Source organism: Rhinolophus sinicus, linkage group LG14, assembly GCF_036562045.2.
Source record: "Rhinolophus sinicus isolate RSC01 linkage group LG14, ASM3656204v1, whole genome shotgun sequence".
In the NCBI taxonomy this organism is placed as follows: Eukaryota; Metazoa; Chordata; class Mammalia; order Chiroptera; family Rhinolophidae; genus Rhinolophus; species Rhinolophus sinicus.
Genome location: NC_133763.1, coordinates 33,815,955 through 33,843,144, shown reverse-complemented (window position 1 = coordinate 33,843,144; position 27,190 = coordinate 33,815,955). Strand labels below are relative to the sequence as shown.

At 37.2% G+C, this 27,190-nt stretch overlaps 1 protein-coding gene across 2 annotated transcripts in view; it reads left to right on the top strand.

Annotated features, from left to right (window-relative positions):
• The window catches only part of DPYD (dihydropyrimidine dehydrogenase), a 795,862-nt gene that overhangs the window by 528,385 nt on the left and 240,287 nt on the right, over nucleotides 1-27,190 (top strand). For both annotated transcript variants that reach the window (XM_019747023.2, XM_074319316.1), the window contains 2 exons: nucleotides 24,788-24,908; nucleotides 25,753-25,872. In XM_019747023.2, the coding sequence (XP_019602582.2) occupies nucleotides 24,788-24,908; nucleotides 25,753-25,872 (241 nt within the window). The remainder of the gene's footprint in view (nucleotides 1-24,787; nucleotides 24,909-25,752; nucleotides 25,873-27,190) is intronic.

Genomic DNA, 27,190 nt, shown 5'->3' with positions numbered 1-27,190 from the left:
CAGGATACAAGACACCGGGGATAAAACAGCCCATGGGAGTTAAAGGGAGAAGGAGGTCTGGGTCACCTCACACATCACTGCGACGGAGGTGGAGGAAAGGAAGAATAAAGAAAATCAGGAAGAGCAAATTGAGTCAAGTGTCTTTGTCTTGAAAAGGCGCATAGACTCATTTTAGGGAATGCAGCAACTGTATTATTGTATTTTCCAACCAACGTTATTTTTAAATGTAAGGAATGTCGAGTTATCCTTGGTTCTGTCTGTGAGTCAGCCGAGTAGAGGAGGTAATGCAGAGGGCTTGGGGACCAACCGAGCCAGAGCGCTGCCATAAGTAGAGCAGGCTCTTGCGTATTGACCACTCTATAATGAATACCACATGGTGATGTATTTTGTCTTTTAAGGAGAAATGTAGTTGTTCCAAGGCAAAACAAGAGTGCTATCATATCTGAACAGTAACTGTCTTCAATCCTTTTAAAGAATTGCTAACAAAGAAGATAGAGCTAAAATTTCTCCCCCAATAATTTCTGAAGATTAATACCATGTGTGAGGCTCTTTTTAAAAAGTCTATGGACAGATGTCATAGGAATGGTGGCAGCGGGGCACACTTTTTGAGTTCTCCTCCGGATCTTATCACAAACAGGACATACAACCCATCAAAGGACTCTCTGCTCATCACGCAGAACAGCTAAGAGACTCGTGCAAGGATTACTTGCAGGTGGGCAAATTGGGCGAGCAGGGGAAGAGGGAAGGGAGTGGAGTGGATACTTGGCCGGCACCTGTGGCTGTGGAAATGTGGCCTGCATCCACAGCTGCAGAGACAGAACGGAGAACACAAAAGCCAGGAGGTGGGGTCTTTCCCTGCGTCCCACAGCTGCTCTCTCCCACCGAGGGGTCAGCATATCCAGCATTTGAGGCAGAAACCTCAGCTGAGACCTCCAGCTGGGCCCTAGGCAGGACAAAGGACACAAACTCCATACCTGGGCCCCTCTCTCCCTCTTCCAATCCTACCCCCGCCCTTCCAGAGACTTGAACTGGCCCCTGAACTGAGGAGTAGTGTCAGATTACAGAGGAGCCTTAGTGCTCAGGCTCTGGGAAGACTGGCAGGCAGCTCTGACCCAGGGAAGAGGCTGGGAAGAGTGTGATTTTTGCTGGGCTAGGAGAGAAGAGACTCCTCCACCCCCAGCCACCACCTTTTCTGGCCTGCGGGAAGAGTGTGACACTGCTGGACTGGGAGAGAGAAGACCCCTCCATTCCCAGCCCCCACCCTTTCTGGCCTGCCTAGGGCAATTACAACTGCGGAGGCCCTCCCAGGGATCAGCAGTAAATGGCAGACACAGCTCCCAGCTTTCAGCAGCTCAGAAATCTCCCACCCACCACAGACACACACACACACACACACACACACACACACACACACGGAAGAAGTGCCCTAAGACTCAGGAGAACTGGACACAGGGCTGGTGGTGCTACTCTCAGTGCACATATGTGCAGGCAAGGGCAGAAACTGCACTGACTTTGTAGAAACTACCCTCCAGACCCCTCAGCCCCATGAATCAAAATCTGTAGTCCCAACGTCACTCTGGGCACCAGGTGACCGGCTCTGCCTGCACAATACACAGAGGACTCTTTGGTACAGCAGAGGACAACCTGGAGATTACTTGGTGGGCTTAAGCCAAGACTCGTGCTGCTTTTTGTTTTTTTGTTTTTTGTCTTTATATCTTTGATATCTTTTCCTGTGTTGAGTGGGGGTTGTCGGTTGTTTTTACATGTGAACGTATTTGATTTTTTCTTTGTTGTTGTTGTTGTGCTTGGTGATTTGCTTTGTTCTGAAATTGCCCTATGAGGGCCCAGCTTAAGAGGCACAAGATTCAACATATCCAGAGGCCAACTGCAGACCAAACCAGAGTACTACAGGGTTTGACCTACAAGTGACACACCCAGAGGGAATTCTCTACAGGCACAAGAGCCCATAGAGGCCAAACCACATTTAAGCGGTCAACCCTCACGCAGCAGAATATCTGCTGTGGGCAGAGCCAAGTCTCACAACTAGTCAGCCTAGGAGTTAACCCCACCTACTCACAAGTGAAAAGCAATTAAAGATCTTCTTTAACAGGACAATACACACAACACAAGAGTCACCTTTGGAGCACAAGGAGAGGAGAAGAATGAATTAGTGCAAGTCAAATATAAAGGACACATACTACATAAGATAACCCAGCAAGAACTAAGAACTCTAGGGGATCTACCTAATACATCAAAGCAAGCACAGAGAGTCAGCCAGAATAGGGAAACAAAGAAACATGTCCCAAATAAAAGAAAAGAAGAAAACTCCAGAAGTGGAACCAAATGAAACAGAGGTAACCAACCTATCAGAGACAGAGTTCAGAACACTGATGATAAGAATGTTTAAGGGGCTTAGAGATGACATAAAGAAGGATATAGAAATCATAACAAACAACCAGTTAGAACTAAAGAACACAATTACTGAAATAAAGAACTCACTTGAAGGAATTATCAGCAGGTTAGATGAAGCAGAGGATCGAATCAGCAACTTAGAAGACAAGTTAGCAGAGATCACCCAAACAGAACAACAGAAAGAAGAAAGAATAAAAAACAATGAAGATGGTTTAAGAGACCTCTGGGATAACATCAAGCGCAACAACATGCACATCGTAGGAATACCAGAAGGTGAAGAGAGGAAGCAAGGGGTTGAGAACATATTTGAAGTAATAAATGTCCGAAAAGTTCCCTAACCTGATGAAGGAAATCAACATACAAGTCCAAGAAGTGCAGAGAGTTCCAACCAGGATAAACCCAAACAGGTCCACACCAAGACACATTACAGTTAAAATGGCAAAGGTTAAAGACAGAGAGAATCCTAAAAGCAGCAAGAGAAAGACAGAGGGTTACATACAAGGGAACTCCCATAAGACAATCAAATGACTTTTCTACAGAAACATTGAAGGCCAGAAGGGAGTGGCAGGAGATACTCAAAGTGATGGAAAACAAAGGCCTACAACCTGGATTGCTTTATCCAGGAAGGCTATCATTTAAAAGAAGAGATAAAGAGCTTCCCAGAAAAGAATAAGCTAAAGGAATTTGTTACCACCAAGCCAGCATTGCAAGAAATACTAAAAGAACTTCTGTAAATAGAAGAAAGATGAAAACAATCTAACTACAAACTTAAAAATGGCAATAACTATGTACTTATCAATAATCACTTTAAATGTAAACGGATTAAATGCTCCAATCAAGAGACATAGGGTGGCTGAGTGGATAAGAAAGCAAGACCCGTGTGTATGCTGTATACAAGAGACTCACCTCAGATCAAAAGACAAACACAGGCTGAAAGTGAAGGGTTGGAGTAAGATATTTCATGCAAATGGAAATGAGAAAAAAGCTGGAGTTGCAATACTTATATCTAACAAAATAGACTTTAAAATGTAGAACATATTAAAAGACAAAGTTGGGCACCACATAAAAGCAAAGGGATAGATCCAACAAGAGGACATAACCCTAGTAAACATCTATGCACCCAACATAGGAGCACCTAAATATATAAAACAGATATTGACTGACATAAAGACAGAGATCAACAGTAACACTATCATAGTAGGGGACTTCAACACACCTCTGACAACAAGGGACAGGTCTTCCAGGCAGAAAATCAATGTGGAAACAGCCTTAAAAGATACATTGGACCACTTGGATTTAATCGATATTTTCAGAGCATTTCACCCCAATGCTGCAAAATACAGGTTCTTCTCAAGTGCACATGAAACATTTTCCAAGATAGACCATATGTTAGACCACAAAACAAGTCTTGATAAATTTAAGAAAATTGAAATCATACCAATTGTCTTCTCTGACCACAGTGTTATGAAATTAGAAATGAACTACAGGAAAAAAACTGGAAGACACACAAATTCATGGAGGCTGAATAACATGTTACTAAATAATGAATGTATCCCCTTGCACGAGGGAAGTAAGAGAAAAAATAAACATGTGGGATTACATCTAACTAAAAAGTTTTTTCACAGCAAAGGAAACCATCAATAAAACAAAAAGTGATCCTACTGAATGGGAAAAGATATTTGCCAATGATATATCTGATAAGGGGTTAATATCACAAACTTATAAAAGCTCACTCAACTCAACTCCAAAAAAACAAACAACCCAATTAAAAAATGGGCAGAGGACATGAAGAGACATTTTTCTAAAAAGGACATACAGATGGCAAACAGACATATGAAGAAATGCTCAACCTCACTAACCATCAGAGAAATGCAAATAAAAACCACAATGAGATACCACCTCACCCCAGTCAAAATGGCTATCATCAATAAATCAACAAACAAGTGCTGGCACGGATGTGGAGAAAAGGGAACGCTTGTGCACTGTTGGTGGAATTGCAGATTGGTGCAGCCACTATGGAAAACAGTATGGAGGCATCTCAAAAATCTGAAAATGGAACTACCTTATGAGCCAGCAATTCCACTCCTAGGTATCTATCCGGAGAAATCCAAAACTCCAATTCAAAAATCTTTATGCACTCCTATGTTTATTGCAGCACTATACACAATAGCCAAGACATGGAAATTACGGAAATGCCCATCAGTAGATGACTGGATTAAGAAACTGTGGTACATTTATACAATGGAGTATTACGCAGCCATAAAGAAGAAAGAAATCTTACCATTTGCAACAACATGGATGGATCTAGAGAGCATTATGTTAAGTGAAATAAGTCAGACAGAGAAAGACAAATACCATATGATCTCACTTATATGTGGAATCTAAAGAAAAGAATAAGTGAATGAACTAATCAGAGACAGTTTTGGAAACATGGAGGAAAAACAGAGGGTTGCTAGATGGGCGGGGGGTGGGGATAAGGGGGAAGGTGAGGGGATTAGAAAACAGTCGGTAACAACAAGTTGGCCACGGCGTTTTGAAAATTAATTTGGGAAACGTAATCAATAATGTTGTAAAGATTTTGTAGGGTATCCAATGGACACTTGTCCCATTTGAGAGACAGTGGAAATGGCTCTGTGCAATGTCAGAGGGATAGTGGATCGGGGGAGGAGAGTTCACACAGTGTGAGGGATATAAATGATAAACGTGTAAGTATTACTTTGTCTTGTGCACCTGAAACTAATTAAAAATAAAAATAAAATAAAAAAATTAAAAAAAATCAAAACAACTAAATTTTATCACAGGTCAACTGCAATAGAATGCTTAGAAAATAAAAGTCTCAAAATGTAAAGAGAAATTCCATAGTGAAGCCAGCTTCAGTTCACAAATGTAAAGGTAAATATTGCAGGAAGAATAAAACGAAGCAATGTATTGGTTTTCTAAAAAAAAAAAAAAAGTCTATGGACCCCTTTTCCCTGAGAATCTCCAGGAATTCTGGGCCCAGGCATCTGTGTGTGTGTGAGAGAGAGAGAGAGAGAGAGAGAGAGAGAGAGAGAGATTGTGATGCACAGCCATTGTTGAGTTTGATTAGATAAACTGCAGCCCTGGCAAGAAGAGAGGAGACTCTGCTTCCTTATATGAAGCATCGTCTAATTAAATTTAGGAAGCAGCGTCTACAAAAGCTCACAGCAAAGCTTCCTGTGCATGCTGCAAAGGAAAGCATGATGAGAAACAAAGAAAGTACCCTCTCCAGAAGCGTGTCACAGAGCTAGGCATCCTGTCTTTCTTTAAAAACCTACAGTTTGGGTCCAATTTCCCCCCACCTCGCCACAAAACCTCCCTGTTACAACACTTAAACACTCTGCTTTCCCCATTATGCACTAGGCTTTCCTGTCCCCCAAACACCTGTGTTCATGCCGTGTTTGTGGCACAGATTTCCTTCCAAGGACAGATACGAATATCTCTACTGATCACTGCTGCTCAGTGACCTTTTCTTTTTCTGAGCTCTGCAGCAGTTTGTTCTGTCACATATCTGGTAAGTGACAGAGCCAGGAAAACAGAGGTATTGCTGATTCCAGTCCCGTATTCTTTTCATTATGTCATGTATGCTGCCTCCCTGACCCCATACCATGCTGTCCTATGAGTACTTGTCGCCTTTGCTTCCTTTCTAGACTGTAAGCCACTTACGGCCATAGACCATATAATATGCATATGAGAAATCCCATAATGTCTGCATTGGTTTCAAAAATGAGTTAAAGAATGACCAAGCAACAAAAATTAGCGGCCACTCGGGGTATAATTTTAACCATGGCTCGTGATATAGCAGGAGGACCGCTGGAAAGGTTGCACTGCGTAAGGCCTCGTAAGTCCTAAGTTTCTAGGTACTGTCAAATTTACAAATATCTTGTAAAAAAAGTCTACATCTTGAAAAAAATGTTTCATAATAAACTGAATAAGCCAAATTTTAGCAATTACCAAAGAATTAACAAGAAAGTATAGGAGAAAAGTAAGTCTATAAGCACTGAGACTTAGATATTAATGAGTCATATGTCCCAAGACCTTCTCAAATCCCTAAGTATCACTATAATATATAATTTTCTTCATAAAAAGCAGTAAAGTATAACTGAAATATTTAAATGATCCCTGTAGACCCCTAATGATTCTATAGAAACAGAACTAAAGTCATTTATAATGCTATTAACATCAATTCTGAATGGGGCACTGGCTGAAACATTTTCAAACATTGTTTTGTCTTGTTTCCCATACAGACCATATGGTGTACTCATTTTTTGTCTGTACCATCACCAAATTTTTCCAGAACTTCTAATTTCTAAGATGCATCAAATTTTAAAAACTGTTTCACTTTTTCTTAATTTCTGTTGTGAGAATCAGCAATTGGCTTTCTTCAGGGATCACTTTACACGAAAGTGTTTTGATCAGTTCAAAAAACTATTTTGTACTTGTAAGTAGGGAGAAACAAATGTCAAGGCTGCACTGCAATGCACGTGCCAGCTGGAAAAACCCTTCAAGTTCAGCTCGTTCCTAGCCAGGTGACTCACCCCAGCTTTCCTTTATGACCAAAATTTCTTACAAAATGATAGATTAACACATGTTAATATGTAAATAATTGAAACTGCAAACGTTTAGTCTGTGAATACAGAGATTTACTCTATTATGTAGTAGTTTTCTTTCATTCTTGCTTCTTTTGTGTTTTTCAGTATATCCCTCATTAAAAATAAAGAATTTACTTATGTATTGACTATGCATTTACAATTTATTTTCCCAGAGCTTGTGATTTGTATCACTGCTTATTCTATGCCAGGAACCCAATAAATGGTAAATATTTAGTCTCTGTCACATGAGGTGGCACCACCATCATGTGTTGATGACTATCCTGAGTTACACTATTGCTCAGGCATGAAGACACGTACTTGGCTGGGAGCAGATGAAGATGCCTTTGAGGTACAGAACCAAACAAAATGGTCAGACTTTCAAAGACAGAATTTCTAGTTCAAAAATTTGCGTATAGTGGTACTATTCCTAGTCTTTGATATTATTACCACCGTTAATATACTTAATGGTGGTACATATATATTCTTATGTGTGCATATATATGTATGCACAAACACGTACATATATGCCTGTATGTCTTCAATAAAAACTGAATGCATGTAGGAGACATTTTAAATCATTTTATTTTATACATGTAATTTTTATTTAGCTGTCTTAAATTTTTTAGAAGCAGTATGACCCTTTAAAGTAAATACACTGTAAAACAGAAACAGGAGAACTTCTCAAAGACCCGGTGTATAGACAGGATATACCATCATTTTAAGGAGGCAGCTCAGACCTCAGAGCTGCAAATAGCAGAGCCAGGCCCAGAAACATCAAGTGTGTTCTCAGTGTTCCTAGGTATAGGATTAGGAGATAATTAGTGATTATCTCAGTAGCATCTCAGATGGAATAAAAAGCACCTGGAGATATAAAACTTGAAGATGATAGAAATAAAGCATTCTTTTTCTAATGTAAAGGTTCCTAGATAATGGATAGTAACAAGAATCTCCCATTAGTATTATGGAGCTGTATTTCTTTGAATTCTTGCTTTACCATAAGCATTATATAGCTTTAAGTAAAAATTTGATCAAAGCCATTATCTTAATAAAAGCACAGGCATTCAATTAATCTTATAAAATTCTATGTTTATGTCTGAAAAAGAAATACTACCCATTACTCTTAAGCCACTCTAAACAGATGGCATTATCATTTAATTTGTAACAAAAACCAAATGCCATAATGTTTTAGAGGAGTTAATTTAATTTCTTAGATCTAGCTTTCTTTGGCCTTCTTTCCTTCTTTCTTTCCTTCCTTCTTTCCTTCTCTCCTTCCTTCCTTCCTTCCTTCCACAGGCAGCCCAGCTCTATGCAAAGAAGATAAATACGGCTGATGATACCTTATTGTTTACCATGGCACAGGTTTTAGCTATTATATGGATTCGAATCTTCTTTACGCAACAACTATAACAATGAACAGCAATAAAATGGTATGAAAGAAAACAGACTGATCATCTTTGTAATTTCTTTATGGCTTCTGCTAACTCACTGACATGGGCCTCACCCTGATTTCTTTTATAGCCAGAAAAAGCAATATTTATTTTTATGGCTTCATTTCATATTAGGATGAATTATAAGATATTTAATGTTCAAACAGTTGTCCATTCCCTAATTAAGAAGTGAAGAATACAAGTATGAGTAAAATGTTCTTTGTATATTAAGGTTTTACATGTGTATATAATAATAAAAACTGGACTAAGATTGGATTTTTAAATTTTCAAAAATTCTGAATACACTGTTAAGTGTTCTTGAAACACATTGTATATCCTTGGTATCATTGAAGTTGTGGGAAATAGCATAGAAATATCAAAGTATGTATATTCTTTTGTAAATTTTAATACTTTATTGATAAAAACTCACAAATACAGTATAAGATAATCTGATAGTTATTCTTTTTTGTGTATATTTGTGTTTTAAACGTAGAGTCAGATATTTATCTACTGTGCCATAAACGCATGATGCCTCAAAGATATTTCTTACTCTTACCTGTTGGTTGCCTGTAGAATGCTCATCAAGCACTGCTTTAAGCCAAGATTAAATACTGGAGGTAAAGAAGGTTAACACTGTACATTTGTGATTCTGATTACACCTCAAAGGGAAATATATGTAATTTTGAATGTGCTTGTAATATTAATGGCTCTGTAATATGGATAATTCAACGTTAATGGCATAAAACCATAAAAATGAACTTATGCAGGATTCAAATTAGTAGCAATTCCATATCCTAAAATATATTTTTTGTTAATTCTCATTACTATTCATGCAATCTTAACAAAATTTAGATTTACAGCTATTCTTTTTTCCCTTTTCTTTAATAGCTGTTTTAGGCTATCAAATTCATCTGACCAAATCGCCCCCAAATCTAGGAGGTAATATGTGATGGTTATCCCTCACTCACCTTGGAAAACATTTTCACTACTTTTTCACACTTTAAACAAATTGTTAGCTTTAATTAAATGTGAAATAAAACAAAAAAATAAACTAAAAAGTCCTTTGTATGAAGAACTGATACAGTAAGATTGTCTTAAAAATTCACAAATGATAACCTTTTTCTATAATGATTGATTTTAACATAATCGATGATAGTAAAATTTCAGCAAACGTTAAGTAAATTTAATTGTATAATGTAAATATAGGATTCTTAGATGATTAGCATTAAATTACATACGGATGTTTTATAAAAGCAAACCTGAATTTTATGTAGCATGGCCAGTTTTTTTCCCATTTACAAGTATGTAGTTCTCATCTTCTCTAACTAATGTGTCTTGGAAAATGTATAACCCTATAGATATGTTTCAAATACTTTTATCATATGATCTGGCTATATACTAAATAATATCCATTTAATCAGTAAATTTCTATGGAAGAATAAAAATACAAGTATGTATAAAATCGTAAAAAAAGATAAATGAGGAAATTAATTCTCTGAAGAGTGGAGCAAGTATGTGTGATGTGAATGGGGACGATATTATGGATGGAGGAAAAAATATTAATAAAGTGTTATGTGGTAGTTAACCATAAGCAGACAAATACAACTGTCCTAATATGATGCAGTGACTGATTGTGACTGCCTATCATGGTTTATATGTATAGTATAAGTTGTTTGTTTCTTAATTATTTAGAAACAACTGTGTTTCTACAGTGTAATAGCATTATCATTTTATCCCTGAATGGGATCTCTATGGTGTATAAGGTTTAGGAAAATCCTATTATGAATGACACTGGCTTAAGTTAAACCTTGTAGAGGGATAAAATTATACATGTGCTATCTGAGGGAAGCTCTTATATGCTCTAGAAGGAGAGGATGAGATGTTAACAGCTGACTGTGAGTGTGGATGGGCTCTGGTCTATTTTGCATCAGTTAAAAGACCCAATTCTGTCCCTTTAGCCAGTTGCCCCATGATAACATACAGTGACATAAGCTTCCACTAATGTTAGGCCCAGGGCTATTGACTACCGAGGGAGTCCTAGCTTCTAAATGCCTATTTTTGTTTGTCTGTTTTTTACCTAATAAACACAGCACCTAGCAACAAAAGCAAGGGAATTATGATCACCCATCACCAGAAGAGATTTAGCCCAATATTATCTATAAGAAATCCTGGAAATAATCTCAAAATGAAAAAAAAGGGGGAAAATAAGTAAATCAGGGTATATCTATAATGAAATATTTAATGAACATTAAAATGGCATTTTTCAATAAGTTTAATGACATAGGGGATGCATAATATAGAAATGAAGGATCTAAAGCTATAAACATTGTAAGAATTAAATTTCAAGGAAAGTATTTTTACACAAAGAAATTTGAAGGAAATACACCTTTTTAATAGTTCTGTTGTTCGGTTGATTTATTAGGAGTAATTTTTATTCTTTATTGAATAACTTTTCAAAATAATTTATTCAAAAATATTCCATAATAATTATGTCATCATCTTTTTATAATCAGGAAAAAAATCTTAAAAGTAACGTATGAAGAAAGATTTAATGAAAGGATATTGTATAAAATATATTAAACAGTTGTTATTTTTCTCTTTCAAAGTGAGGCAAAAAATATAATTTTAATCTGTAACAGGATGGGAAAGAGATTCATGTGAATTTGTTTTCAAATATTGTAAGAAGCAGGGTGTACTCTGTCTCACTAGGGATAAAACCAAAAGCTGGCATTATTTAAGCACGATTTGTATGAGAGCACTTCGTAAATGATTAAGTATATGTTTATTAGTTTTAATATTGTCTGAGAATGATCTTCATAACCTCTTTGGGTCCCATCTAGGTTTGTGATTCTAATTATACATGTAATTAATAAAGTTCATCCTTTAAGTCTCAAATTGTCATTGACTCCACATTGTAAGAATTCAGAGATATTGTTTAAACTACATCCAATTCCTTTAAAAATGCCGTACAGTCTCTTCACCTTCACATATATGCATTGCCTCCTAACAACAAATAATCTTTCACTATGTCATTACTTCTAATTGTTATAACTATAAAATGATAGTTAATCAATATATATTTGTTGCATACACCTTTTATGCCCTGCACAGTTCTAGGCTCTGATAGTTCAGATTAATTTTATTGTTGTCTTTCCTGAGCTATGCAACATATGGGTTTGTAAATATTAATTTCTGAATCCATTGCTATCTGTTTTCATCCCTATTATGTCTATCCATATGTACTTGTAAATTGCCAATGACTCTAGGTGGTATATCTATTGTCTACATTTTTTAACTTATATCTGAATTCTCTGCAATATTTTATATCAAGAACTACATCTACAACTCTTTAATTGGAGTTTCTCTTCTCTGTTGTATTTTTCCTGGTAGTTCTCTTTCTCTGACCAGTGCAAGGATTTCTACACCTTAGTATTAATGATCCCAAGGTTTCAGTCCTTTTCTTTCAATCTTCGCATGCATTTACAAGACTTCAGTCACCATTTTCATGCTAACAACCCTTAAATCTATGCTTCCCTAACTCCTCCTGAGATCCAGACTCCTATTAACTCTCAACCAACTTCTGCCAGTGAGGTGTCCTAAAGGAACCTTACACTCAAGTATCTAAAACTAATCATCATTTTCTTCAAAAACCTACTTCTCTTGTATTTCCAAACTTGATTGATGAAACCGCTATGCCCCAGCAATGACAAAGCACAGAATTAGTCTCAATTTTCATTCCGCAACTCCAGTTTGCCCTAATCGTGAAAAAAATTTATGATATTGCATTGCACTTGAAGTTCTTGATTTTCACTGGCACTCCTTCACTGTAAATCTTTCTCTTTCCCATTGGTCTCCCTGCTTGCACTGTGGCTTAGTATCTTATCCTACTCAGCCACAGATATATATGGAATCACGTTTCTAGAACATGTATCTAAATATATGACCTTCCACGTTTTCTTATTGCCTAAAGGATAAGGCATAGAATCTTTAGGAAGCTGACCCTAAACTGTAGCTGAACCATTTAGCCATGTATCCTCCCTGCTCCCTCATGTGCAGTAGTTTTCTATTTCCCTTTATGAAATGCATTTGCATTCTTACACACTTTTCCTGTGTATTCATGTGTTGTTCCACAGGCCCTACTCCAGCCAGTTCCATTTCGTGAATCCTTCAAGATTCCAAACTACAGTCACCTTCACTATTGTCTCCTCGACCCCCGAATACACACACACACACACACACACACACACACTCACACGCACAGTGGGTAAAAGTAATCACTCCACCACTAAGTTCCCACTCACGTTGTATACACTTCAAGTAGAGCAAATTGGGGTTGTCTTTATGTCTGTTTCTTATACTAAAATGAAACTGTTCATAAAGACTTCATTATTTATTGCATATGATTGCAAATATCCAATTAAAGACATCAGTCCAAATGCAATAGCTCTCAGTATTTCCACAAACCTCTTATCAGAAAAAGGACAAAGCAGTGTGTGTGTGTCACGTTTATGATTTTCACTGTTGTATGTTAAAATCTAGGAATATTAGCAATTGGAAAGATATGAGTAAAATCTGCTTTGTAATGCTGGCTGCTGCTTTGGCCCAGTCCTCTAAAAAACAAATTAGGTGCTAGTGGCATCTAGATGTTATTTACATACCATTAAAGTTCATCACAATATGCTGTTTTTAAGTGAAAAAAAAAAGCAAAATTTTAAACTATCTAAATTTAGCAGTCTTCTGGGTACTTTACATTTGTCGAATATTGCAAAAGTAAATACCCATCTGTTTTTAGTACTAATATGATTTTGTGTATCAAGCAGTTTGAAGATTTTTCCCCAATGCAAGCTTCATCAACTGTTTTATCAACAATGTAGACTTCAGGCTCTTCCATAAAGTTGAGTTGGGATAAAGGAAAGATCCTTGTCGAATCGGTAATCATGTAGGTATTCAAAGTGAAAGAGAGATCATATTTTAATTTAATTTCAGTGCCTCATGGTATTTTTCTTTATGGGCTATATTATCATTCTGTGTTTACATATTCATTTTTAAAGAAATCAATGCTCCTTCTAATACATTCAAATGAAGCTTTCCTGGATATATAGCTAGAGATTGAGATATATAGAGATACAGATCTCTCTCTCTCTCTCTCTCTCTCTCTCTCTCTATATATATATATATATATATATATATATATATATATATTCTGTTATTCTGTTTGTGTATATATATATATATTTTTTTTTTTTCTTCTAGGGACTCTTGAATTATATGAGAGCTTGACCATTATGACATATTCAAATGCTAAATTATTTATAGAGGAATAGAGACACATTATAATCCCAAAGCCACTCTGATAAATTTTAGTGCCCTGAGTGTTTATAATTTGATTGTAAGTTCTTTGAGGACGAAGTTGATGCCTTAGTAATCCCTATATTTCATGGAAAGTTTCATGTTAATTATTAGGTGCTAACTAGCAATTGACATTTTCTTACAATACAGTCCATGAAGATGGACACACCCACAGCTCCTTTCTAAAGGAAAATAGCCAGAGGTGGTATTTGTATATAAGCTGCCACAAAGGCAGGTGTCCTGGCTACCCTGACCGCAATTCATTGTACCCAATGTTGTATCCAGAGCAAAAAGCGACCACCTATGGTCTAAATAATAGAGGTCAGCAGCCTGTCAGGCAGTGGGTGCCATAATTTGGGCAATAAGGTCACTCTGTCCTGGATAGTGGCTACCTGACTGTCTCATTTAGCACTCTTAAATGCAAGCAACAGAAACTGATTCTGGCTGTCAGAAGCGGAAAAGAGATTTATTGGCAAGATTCAAGATGTGTTAGAGAATCAGGAAAGGTAGGAAGAGCAGGCTTAGAAGAGGGGCAGAAACAAAAGGGGTCCAGAGAATGGGCAGAAAAATTGTCCAGCTAACATGTCTCCTCTACCAGTGCTGATATCTGCTACTACTGCCACTGTTGGATACCGTAAGGATACACTGCACCACACACCACCACAAATAACACAACCACCATTCTGATTGTGAGATTAAACCACTTCTCAGCACTACACACTAATGCACACACACGCACACAGATTTTATGATATGTGCTCTTATCAACCACACAAGTAAAAAAAAAAATTAATTGGTAAGGATTAAATAATGAGGATTGCTCAAAATTTGGGGTGAAATCTATCAAGAGTCTCTGAATATCACCCTTGCAGAAGGTCATGTCGCATGTCTTCGCATCCCACGCTTTCACACAAAGACTTTTCATAGTCTCCTCACTTTTCGTATCGCCAAATCCTTTTCAGCTCAAAGAGGGAAATCAGTCTACAGATCTGGCAAAACAAACAAAGGCCTAGATATTTCTTTCTCGCTCTCACAGCAGCAGTAGGAAGAAATCCCTTAAGGAACTCTACCAACTTGTTATGGATGAGTTCCCCGTAGCTGAAACTGTGCATTGCCAAGGATTGACGTTTTCCCCACTATGTTATTTAAAACTGCCTGAGCAGTAATTCCTTCTGCTTGGATTTCATATCGTTCCCAGGACAGAAGCATGACTTCCCTGGACTCTCTTCATCCTAAATGTGTTATCACGGTGAGCGCTCCAGGGCAGAAGGCTACTTTACATGAGCCTCCTTCCTGGGTCGGTTAATCACTCACACCAACATGGGATTATAGAGCTACTGAGGTTTGTGCTTGTGGTTGTTTTCTAACTCTGGCCCTTGAAATCAGAGGCTAAGTGAATAGACCAATAGATGTATAAAATACCAATTGTTAACGCTGTTTACACTAATGCTTTGCATTAAGTAGACAAATGCCAAGCTGTCTGAAGTCTGTAAAGAATAAAAACCCCTTATTATACACTGAAATACTCACTTGCCCTTATCTAAAATGAATCCATACATAGTAGTACAAGCGCCTCCCTGCACTTCATTACCCACTAAAGTCTTTTTGGTGTGTTCTGAGCAGTGATTGGGAAGCCTGCTGAGTTTCAGTTTGGCTCAGCTGGTTCAGTTTTGAACCCCTACTGGTGTATCAACAAAGCATGTACATAACCTCTTTCTTCATATATTAAGATTTTCCAGGTTGCACTGCATACCCTCATTTAAACAACAACAACAACAATGGCCAACACTCTTTTTGCATGATAGATAATACTAGCCTTTGAATTCACATCTCATATATATAAGGAAAGATTAAGGTCTTTTGGGGAGCTCAGTATAAAGAATGTTATAAAGAATAAGCCATTTTCAAAAATGTTTTAATGTAGAGGATTCTGAAGTATCTTAATTTCTGTGAACTGTGGTCAATATATGGTTCTCAAAGGGCATTTGTTTTTCTGTGAAGATAGACATACGGAGCCTGTGTCTATCTTGATTTTGGAGGGGAAAAAGGATGATAAAAGTTAAGACGAGAAATATAAATGGAAATAACTTGCAGAGGCAAAGGAAAATCTTTGTGAATCAGAACAGAATGATTGCCTGTAAATGACCAACAAGAAGTCATGAATCAAGTATGGATGCAAGGAGGGTAACTGCAGGTCAACTCGGGCAGGTGTCAAGACTCAGAGGGATCCAGTCCAGACAGAAGTGAGCAAGGGATAAGTCCAAAAATGCAAGAATTCAGGAAACAGAATTGATTGTGACAGCAAAAGCAGACTTTAGAACAAAGTATTAGAGCCCCAATACCTGGAAGAAGTTTCCAGATGACCTGCTCATGATATTATTAACAGGGTTGCTATTAATTGGTTTCATCAACAAGTAAAATGGGCCAGCGGTAGGAATTAGCATATACACAGATTCTCCTGGCTATACTCCCTTGATGGGTGGACCTGGCTTTCAGATGCAAAGGTATCATCTCCTTAATTCACAATCATTTCCAACGTCTCACATCACAGTAGTGATTCTTTCAGCAGGTACTGAACCAGACAATCAAATAGGTGTCTAAACTTTCCAAAGATGTCTCTGAACTGTCTCTAAATGAAGGACACCCAATAATTGCCCCATACCATGTCTCATACTACAATCTTTTCCTAGGGAAAAAAAAATTACCCCTCCTTCTTCATATTGGCCCTTTCTTAACGAGAAGCACAGATTGGTCATTGTTGGGTAAACTAGATTTGATTGTTTCCAGGACCTTCCAGGAAAGTTGGAATTAAGAGGCTTGTTTGGACTCAGATTAGGTAAATTTCTTTTTCTTCTTTGGCTTTCTTAGAATGTCGCCTAATCGTATCACAGGATTCCAAGTCTAAGTAGGAAATTGCGGTGTCAGGTGAGGTCTCCACGAATCAGACACATACGAGGTATGATAAAAATAATACGGTGAATGTTTAAATTTTTTTTTAATTTATTACAATGAAAGACATATTGCCATTAATCCCCCTCAAAATACATCCCCTCGCTTCAAACACATTTTGTCCCATCATTCTTACCACTTTCTGAAGCAGTTCTGGAAGTCCTCTTTCCTCAGTATCTTTAGTGGCACTGTCATGGCTGCCTCGATGTCCTGAATCAATTCAAAACATTTACCTTTCATGCTCATTTTGACTTTGGGGAAGAGCCAGAAGTCGCATGGTGCCAGGTCCCAGATTCGGGAATGAGGTGTCTGAGGACACCCCGTAATGTTGTTATTTGACAGAAATTGCCATACCAGAAGTGATGTGTGACACGGAGCATTGTCATGATGGAGAATGAAGTTAAGACACTCATGAAAGAGGACTTCCAGAACTGCTTCAGAAAGTGACAAGAACAATGGGATAAGTGTGTTTGAAGTGAGGAGTGGGGGGTATTTTGAGGAGGATTAATGGCAATGTGTCTTTTACAGTGATATTTTTTTATTTAAGCATTCTCTGTATCTTTTGATCACACCTTGTAGGAGAGTTAGTTTATTGGGAAGTAATACTTATGAAAGGAAAAGGGATGAAGCCAGATTGGGCCAGGGGAGCAGTCAGCCCTGAGACAGATATGAGAAATATCTTCACCAGCCCAACAGGAGCACTCTAGGATTGCCTATTAGAGGGGTCCTGAGTTGGACAGAAATGCCTGGGCCCTGGTAGCACAGTTTTGCTGTCATGGGCTGGGACCTACCCATGGGAAGCCTGACCTCATCTTAAAAGATGAGGACGACCTTAACGGGTGAGCATAGAGGCTGTCAGCTCAGCACGGTGAGGCAGCTGGGCATGTGGCTTTTCCTCAGGGGGGACCTGCGTCTTCCACGCTTGCCTGCTCCTACGTGTATTCCATAAGAACATTTTAGATCTTAGTTATGTCACCTGAGCATATCTGCTCAGCAGTTCTGATGAAAGCTTATAGGATTCTTCAACAATTTGAAAAGTTAAGCCCTTAATTTACAGCATCTGAGCTCAGCTTCTATTTTGGGAGGCATTTATGTGGGGTTCCTGGAATAAAGACTGGAGGCATTTACTCAATAAGACAGCAGTAGTGCTGTGAAGAATAGTCTCCCATTGACGGGAGTAACACATGGAACTGTGGGTAGGAGATGTTCACTGCCCTGCTTATTAAGCAGGTACATCTTCTCCAGCTTCATTACCACGGCCTGATAAGGCAGTGGGTTTCTAGTTGGGATTAGCCAGTAGGTTCAAGATGACCCGAGGAAATCTGAATCTAATTCCATAGGGACATTGCAGAGAGGAAGATTTGAAATTCGAGCCGTTTTCAGAGCTGGCTTTCATCATTAGCACCACCATGTGGGAGTAACAAAGTGAGCTGGTAGAGAAGTAGCTAGAGAACCATAGGGTCATCAGAAGGGATAAAAATAGTGACTCAAAGGATACCTAGCTGTCAGAAATTACCTAAACAGTGCAGGGCAATTCTTGTCCATTTGTTAAAAATTTAAACTTCTCAGACTGTGTGGGAATGAGGAACACTGACAGCAGAAATGTCAGAGGAATGGTACACGAGGGGAATGCTGTCTGAAAGGAAGAAAAAACAGCATCAAGCCTTAGCTGTAGTCACAGGAAATGGTATTTAAGGAATGAAAAAGGAATGCAGATTCCATTTAGTCGTAAAAGTAGAAGCAGGTTTCCCCACCATGCCTCAGGAACCAAGGAGCAGGAGTTAAAGCAGGGTTAGGGGAGCAAACTCTAGAGAACCCTCAATGTCTTAAAGATTTACACAGAGAACCATGGGCAGCCTAGGACCTCAGGACGTTTTCATGCGTTGACAGGCCACAGGAGGGGACAATTGCCCTCCAAGTACTTTAGCTCACTGATAGGGAGATCAAAAGACTGATTCCAAACTCCATTAGCTGTGTGTGGGGCAAGAACAACTAATAACTCCTGCTTGTTTTTGTCTCCATGGAAGGGAAAAAGCAAATGTTTTTTGCACATTTAGGAATTCTTTATTCTTCCATTCAACACTGTACGTTTCAGACTATATGTTAGGTGATCAAGATGAAAGAATAGAGTATATCTCTTAAAAGACTAATAGTCTAGTAGAAAGAGAGAAGAAAAACATAAATGGATAATTATAAAACACTGCAACAAATGAAGTAATAAAGAAACATTATGGAAGTATTCAAAAGGGAGTAATTTACTAATCCATCCTGTGCTGAGGCAGGATGGGAGGACTGGTTGTGGAGGGCTGCTCTGAGGGGTGTTATTCAAGGAACAAGAAGTGAAGGCTATTCTGGGCAGAGAAAAAGAAAGGACTGAAATGAGAAACAAAATGGAGAAGGCGGTATGTCTGGGGAGGAGAGAACACACAAGCAGTTCTGTGTCGTCTGTAATTTAAGGCACAAGAGAAGGAGAGTTTAAAAATGTGTGTGTGTGTGTGTGTGTGTGTGTGTGAAATATTTTATACACACATATACATACACTGCATGATTATACACTTACAATATTGTATATTCACATTATTTGTTTCTTATATACATTCCCCCCACCAGATTATGAAATATTTTTGTTTGTTTGTTTTTAAGAATAGGGAATAGCATATTATACAGCTTTAAATCCCCATTGCCTAACATGATGCATAGTGCCTAAAACAGTTGTTTGTTAGATTATCCTTCACTCCACAATTGTGTACTCCCAATTTTATTCTAAGTAAATAGAAATAAGAAAGTCGGTGTTACTTTATGCAATGTGAACTCTACCAATTCAGCGCTATTCGTTGAGTGCCTACTATGTACCAAACGCTGTGCTACATGCTCTAAAATAATCTGAAACAAGAAAGACTAATCAGGATCTTTTTTATACTACAGTCAATATGCAGTTTATCTGTGTGTCTGGGTTGTATTTCCTAGTAGACTCTGCCTTCCTTGTTCCATTCATCTTAGTCTCTAGTACCAGACCAATTACAATGCTTTATGGTCAACAAATATTTGTTGAAAGGATGGAACCCACATTACCTAGAATGCCACCTCCTTTCATTTTTCTGTTTATATTTGAATATCCTTAGAATTATGTTTAAAATTTAAATGAAATCTGTGGTGGTATAATTTATCTATAATAGAAAACAACACATTAAAATGTAGAGTTTGATGTGTTTCAGCAAATGTCTACAATCATATAAACACAACCACAATCAAGATATAGAACATTTCCAGTACTCTCGAAATTTTTCTTGTGTCTCTTCTCACTTAATCCCTTCTCATCCCCAGCTCCAATCCCAGCAGCCGTTGCTCTGCTATCAGCATAGTTTTTCCTTTGTGGAATTTCATATAAATGTGAACATATAGCATTTATTCCTTTGTGTGCTTTTTTAACTCTAATGTTTTCTTGACTAATTCCAAGTTGTTGCATGATTTGGTATTTTGTTTCTTTTTATTGCTGAATAATATTCCATTGTGTGGATATGCTACAGTTTGTTTTTTCTTTCACATACTAATGAATATTTGCGTTGTTTACAATTAGCGGCTATATGAAAATTCATGTGCAAGTTTTTGTGTGGATACATGTTTGTATCTTTTTGATATATAACTAAGAGTGGAATTGCTGGGTTGATTGGTAAGTGCATGTTTACCTTTATAAGAAACTACAGAAAGGTTTTCCAAGGCAATTATACCATCGTTAGAATTCTTAAGTCTGATAAACCGTTGCAGGAAGACACAGGCTACAACATAAATTAATTGAAAACAGCCCCACTCCAATGCACAATCTTTGCATTTACTAATAATTCTACCTGGAGTACTTCACTACCTGGAGTAGTGAACTCTTTCTGTGCCATTTTATTGTCACAGAAGGATAAATGCATCCCTTTTGCCTACTACTCTGAAGCTACATCTAGTCTTACAGGTATAAACGAAGTGGAAGCACTTTACACGTCTAGTTTACAACTGATGGCTGAATTTCACTTTAGGGAGCAATTTTGCTCAAGAAGATGATGGTTTAGGACATGATAATGGAAAAGAAAATTAAGAAGTTGAAATAGGTACTCAGATTGATCTTCTGGGCCCCAGTTCTCTCTATCAGAAAAGTGGACATAATAAAATGCTAGCTACTTCCTGACATGTCATGTGAATTAAGACTTAGGAGTTCCTTAGTGGAAAACATTTTATAACTGGTAAAATTTTTCAGTGGACTCATTGAAATGTCACCTTCTAAGAAAGCCATTTTGAAAAGAATTGTACAGAGTGAAAATTACCAGGTAAATTGGAGAGAAATGTTTCTTACAGTCAAAAATTTCACTTGTAATTTAGCTTATCAAGAAATTCTCACAATCTCATTCTGTAGTGCTTTTTCCTTGTACAGGGCATGAAACCAGTGAGATTTGATGTCCTAGGGAATAGGTGGAAATGCCTGTTCTACAATGGAGAGGTCAGTGTAGAGGCCTCAAAAGCAGCAGGGTGTATCATTAACAGAATCCCTGTAATGTTTAACTGGAGAAATACTTGTTACTAGAATTAAAAATTATCTTATGGCCCAGATAGAAAATTAAGCTTTAAAAACAACCAGTTTGGGACAATGGAAACTACTAAAGCAAAGTCTACTCAGCACTACATTTCCTATCTTTTGCTGTTGTAATTGTTCATAGGAATCTATTCCAGAGTGTCTTCTTTGCAGGCAGACACAGGGCTGTTCCTCATTGAGATTGTCAAAGAAGCCAAATTTGGCTGTAGCTTGCTTTCATCCTATTGTCAGCACTTCACAAGTCTGGTCTGGTCTCTTTGCCTCAGGTAGTACTCTCAAGACCTCCATGTGCTCCCAGGTGCATCAGCCATCCCTTTAAGGACTTCAGTGCTTTCCTGCATGTCCTATTGCACACCTCCATCGCAGAAAAGCCCATTCTGCTGCCTCCGCGCTTTCTTTGGTGATCACATGAATAACAAAAGGGTGAACAGGCATTAAAGAAGAACACACACACACACACAAACACACGAGCTCTTGCTGTGGGAGAGACTGTAAATCATGGTCAGGATGGGCATTATTGATATGTGTAGGAAGAGATGATAAAAGCTTGGTGATCCAAGCAGACTTTTTGTGAATTAGACGCTAAAAAATGTGTTAAGCTGTGTTTTTTGGTTTTTTTTTTGCATGATTATCCACCATTTTTCTTGAAAGGTAACAGAGATTTGTAAACAAATCTTGGATTTCATACTTTTAGACATTATCTATCATAAATTATATCTGGGTATTTCTTAAAGTATGTCTATATTTTGATGACTATATAAAGAAACCAATTGAAAATGTGCCGAGTTTTCATTTGTCATAATAGCTATTTTTTTGAGTACCCACAATATTTTTGTGCTTAGAAATAGAAAAGAAGTGCAGAATTATTTTTGTTTTATTATATTTTTTGTTGGTGTGGATAATGTTAAAGTCTCAATTTGTCTGAGACTAGTAGTACTTTTGTATATGTCATATCCTGAAGATTTTTTTTTGGGGGGGGATTAGAAATTGTCTCAAATTTATTCCTTTCAATAAGATTCTAAAAACTGGCTTGTTAGGAAAGGCGGCACCATGTGATGCTGTCACTAGAAAATGAGAAGGTCAAGATACAGAAACACTATTAATTGCTTTTAGATCTTGAACATTAATATCAAAAGTGTGAGGAAACCAGGAAAGTGTGAATGTTATAGTCTATCCTTTAATTCTCCAAAGTATACAGATTCATGTTATCTTCTTATTAGCTTTACTACATTTCGTGGTATATTAGAATGTTCTCTAATATGCCTGTCAAACAAAACTTTGCAGTCTATAGAACAGTCATTTTCACAATAATGTTGGTCAGAAGTTGCTTTTAAAATTCCCAGGTAATCAAATTATGTTTCATCTGGGTATGAGGATTGGTCAGCAGCTGGTTGGCTAAGTAGGAAGATGAGGAAAATATATCTGAACACTATGAACCTTACTCATAGGGTCAAATTATGGTCTCTCAAAATAGAGATGGATGATTCAAGTAAATATCATTAACAAAGGACCATGCTTAAAAAAAAAAAAAAAAAAGAACTTTGAACAAATTCCAAATTGTTGAATAATGAGTAAAAGGCATTCATTCAGAATCAACAGAAAAATATGTGACAAATGTTCAAAGTAAATTATAAAGACATGGTGGTCAATAGTATCGATAGCCACTTAGAAGCCTATGTCAGATTATTAGTGTTTACTCAATTGGAACCAAATAATATTTTAAATTTGTTTCAGTAATTCTTATTAGGCTACCTTCCATGTATTATGCAGTTCAAGTGATCTTTAAATTATTGTCAAATTCTACCTTAAAGAGAGCTTTCACAAAGGACATGCAATTCATATCATCTAGAGTTACTGTCATTTCTAGGCTAAGTCCCATGGAAATTCATAACTTAAAAATGAAAGTCACAAAGATGCAACTGCCTTCATAATGCCAATGTAGCAGTTATAAATATTTCATGAGCATTGCATGGGCAGGGGCAGATCTCCATTTTCATGAGTTAGAATTTGTACAGCTAAGTCTCCAGATTTTACTATTCATAATGCACAGTATGCCCTGTAGAGCATTCCATATAGTGTTGTTTTTTTTAATATTTATGTTTAATGAAGAAATTACTGTTCTGAAAAAAGAATGAGGTAAGCCAAAGAATTTTTTGTTAAAATTATTTTGAATAGAGACAAACTATTGAATAGAGACAAAAACAATCAACAGAAATTACCTCATGGCAATATCTTAGCACATAAACACATAAGTTTTAGAGGAATACAAGATGATGGATCAAGACACATTAAACCTAAGTGAAAAGGTTCTTTCTAAAGGTTATAACATTAGAAATCTCATCTTAAAATAATTTGAAAGGTTAAAATGCAGAGTAACTTTCCTACATATAAAAATATTAATTACAAATGATATACTTGCCTACTGTTTCATAGTTTAAATATCTGTCTATATTTTTCTGGTTTTTTTCTTTTATTCAAAAAACATTTTAACTTGCTAAGATATTACCAAGTTCAATAATGAATTGCTATTGCATATTTTAAGGTAATTTATCAAAGTGCCTTATCAGTACCTGTCAGAATAAATTTTGCACTAAAAGTAATGAAAAAAGGGACTATTGTATCTGTTGAAATCAAAGAACATTACTACCGCTCAGTTATTTTCAATGGAAAGGAGAGGTGATTGCCCTCTAAATTATACTTGTCCCCTGAGAACACAGAAGCCTGAAAAATCACAGGAAACAGGCACAGGAAAATGTCTATTCCTTGCTTTTAAAAATGAGCATTTGATATTTCATTTCATTTTTGTCATTTTGATCAATTCTTTCAAGTAGATAAATGTTGAAAAGTGCTGCACAGATCTTGGTAACGTTTACAAAAGTAAGCTAAAGGTACTGATCAGCTCATGTATAATCCAAGGCTGAATTATTCCATATTAGCATATACTGTACATTATAATTAGATTGATTAGGAAGTCACAGAATTTCTTCTGAATATACTTCAGCAAGACTAAGTTTTCTAATAATGAAAACAAGCTTCCGATTTAATAGCATTCACCTGGGAGTCAGCAGTTTAAATATTTTTTATTAGATGTAAACGAAGGAGGTCAGTAGGCATTCTGTAATGTTTCCCAAACTTACCACCAGAAGTTTATGTTTTATCGCTGCTATTATTTAACTGGAAGTGGGAAACACATTCTTCCATTTGTTTCTTTGTAATTTTATTTTCCAAAGGCTCCCTTGAGGCATGTAACCTTTATGTGATGAATTTGCAGTTCACTTGAAGTGTGTTAACCTTAGTTCCTTAATGAGTCTAGGTGTAATACTGAGGAGGAATTTGAGAAATAGATCATGGAGCTCAATGTCAAGTTGGATTTGTCTTGCACATCTCCAACTTTACTGTTGTTCCAGTACACGTTTTAATCACAATTCTTTAATTATGTTCTATATTTAACTGACCTATTTGAACAGGATCCAGAGCTGGTGCGGAACATCTGTCGCTGGGTTAGACAAGCTGTTCAAGTTCCTTTTTTTGCCAAGTTGACCCCAAATGTCACTGATATCGTCAGCATTGCAAGAGCTGCAAAGGAAGGTAAGAATTCCAGACTTGCATCAATTGCCTAGTTATGGAAGTATGGGCCTGAATTATGTAGCCATATTAAGTATATCTCTAGCCACAAATATATGTGTATATCTTTGTTTAGAGTTTTAAGAAAAGTATTAAATTGAGCAGCTGATCTAACAAATGCCGTAAATTCACACCTGCACAAGCTTATAAATGGACTCCAAACTTTGGCCAGGGAAAACAAGAGCATTTATAACCTTTACTAATAAACACATCTTTCACACAAAGACTTATGAAACAAAACCACAGTCACAGCAAACCACTCCAAAACAAATGACCTCATTATGGAACAATCCAGCAATAGCATTTGAACCCTTAATGAAGTAAAAACAGCAATAACAACAGCAAAAACGATACCAGCTTCCACAATGTGAAATTTCTATGAGTTCCCATTATATTTTATAAGGCCTAGTACACTGCCTTAAACATATGTTTAGTAACAGTCCATTGATTAATAAATCATACAGTCAATGCATGATTTTACAAATCATATATGCTGTGTTCTATCCAGTGGAAAATACATTCTGATTTGCAAAAATATGGTAAATTACATATAAAATAGCACTGAACACAAAACATTTGCCATCCTTAAATCTGTATAATAATTGTAAAAGTGCAATGGTGGTAATTAAAATTTTTATGTCTAGCATTTTAAGCACAATTGTAGGAGTGAATTAGTAAAGACATTTGATGTGATGGAATGTTCTCAACAGGAAGTAGAGTGTGCTTTTCCTGGGTTGTGTGGGTTTGAATGGGTTTTAACAATTGTCCCTTTAAAAGTTGCAGGTAAATGTTGATGTGTTTTTCATAGGTGGTGCAGACGGTGTTACAGCCACAAATACTGTCTCAGGTCTGATGGGATTAAAAGCCGATGGCACACCCTGGCCAGCAGTGGGCATTGGGAAGAGGACTACATATGGAGGAGTGTCTGGTAGGTGTTGCCCTCTCTTTGCATTTTGCTTTCTTGGATGCTGCTGAAAACTCAGTAGGTCTTGTCACAGGCAAGGGTATTTTGTCTTCTAAGATCCCTAATTGTTATAACTCATTGCTGGCTAAAATTTCTAATAATTATGACACATGGGGGAGTTTGAGTGTGTAGGCTCAAGTAACTGCTAGCACAAGATGAGAGAATACTGACGTAGGTTTTAATGTAAATTCTATTCTCTCACTCTCTGTGCTTTCCTCAGGATTTCTCATTGTCACAAGTGTCTTTTCACTTATTAGAAAGGGCTAATACCAGGGCCTTCTAAGAGGAAAACATAAGCACCCTGATTATATCTTTTTCATAGTCTGGATTAGTTTCCACTTTTCCTAGAATTGTGAAATACCTTTTCCAAAAAATCTTGCTTTCCCAACTGTCCGAAACGAATCGTTAAAATGTTGCTTTTGTAGCTTCAGCTGATGAGACATGTGCAGGCCTCACACCTTTGCACACTCTTTTTCATCCTCAAACGCTTGCATTTAAAACATAAAAAGAAGTTTTCATCCCAAAGTTCCGTTCAGCATCTTTGCCCTGTGTACTCTGTTGCCATGACAACATGAACTTGGTCTTGCAAAGACAATGCTGTGAGGTTCTTGACTGTATGGGTATGGGGATTAATCTCCTTGGTGATAGAGACAGCGGTGAATATACAAAACATAGCAGTGTCCCACTGCTTGAGAAAGCATTGCTGAATCAGACCGAAACGTGCTTTTGGAATAAGCTGGATGGACACAAATAAAGCACTATCCATACTGAGGCATTATGTTTTCGGAGCAGGAAGTGTGCCTATGAGCAGTGATTTAAAAAAAGAAAAAACATGATTATATTCTGCATTTAATTGAATGCCATTCCCATCCCTGCAATGTCAGGAAGAGGAAAGCAGGTGAGCAGCACCTGCTCAGCGTCCAGCTGCAGCTCCTTTTTATCCGGAGCTATCACACACAGGGCCTTAAATATTATTGTAATGCAGAATAACGCGGACTGCGTCGGTGTGTGCCACAGGAAGAGAGTCAGGAGACTTCAGAGAAGGGCTGTAACGTGCACTATGTTTTCTGTCAGCCCATTTCAATTTTTCCAGCCTGCCATGTTGACAGCAAGAGAATAAAGGAGGTCACAGAGGGTGCTGAGCATTAAAAATTAATAAAAGAACTATTGCAGTAGTATTTTATATAAGTAACACCATTCACGTTTTCTCATTTAAGCTGCAATTTCTGAATATTCTCCTATACTATAACTCAGTCTAATAAAACTACAAAATTACAGCATT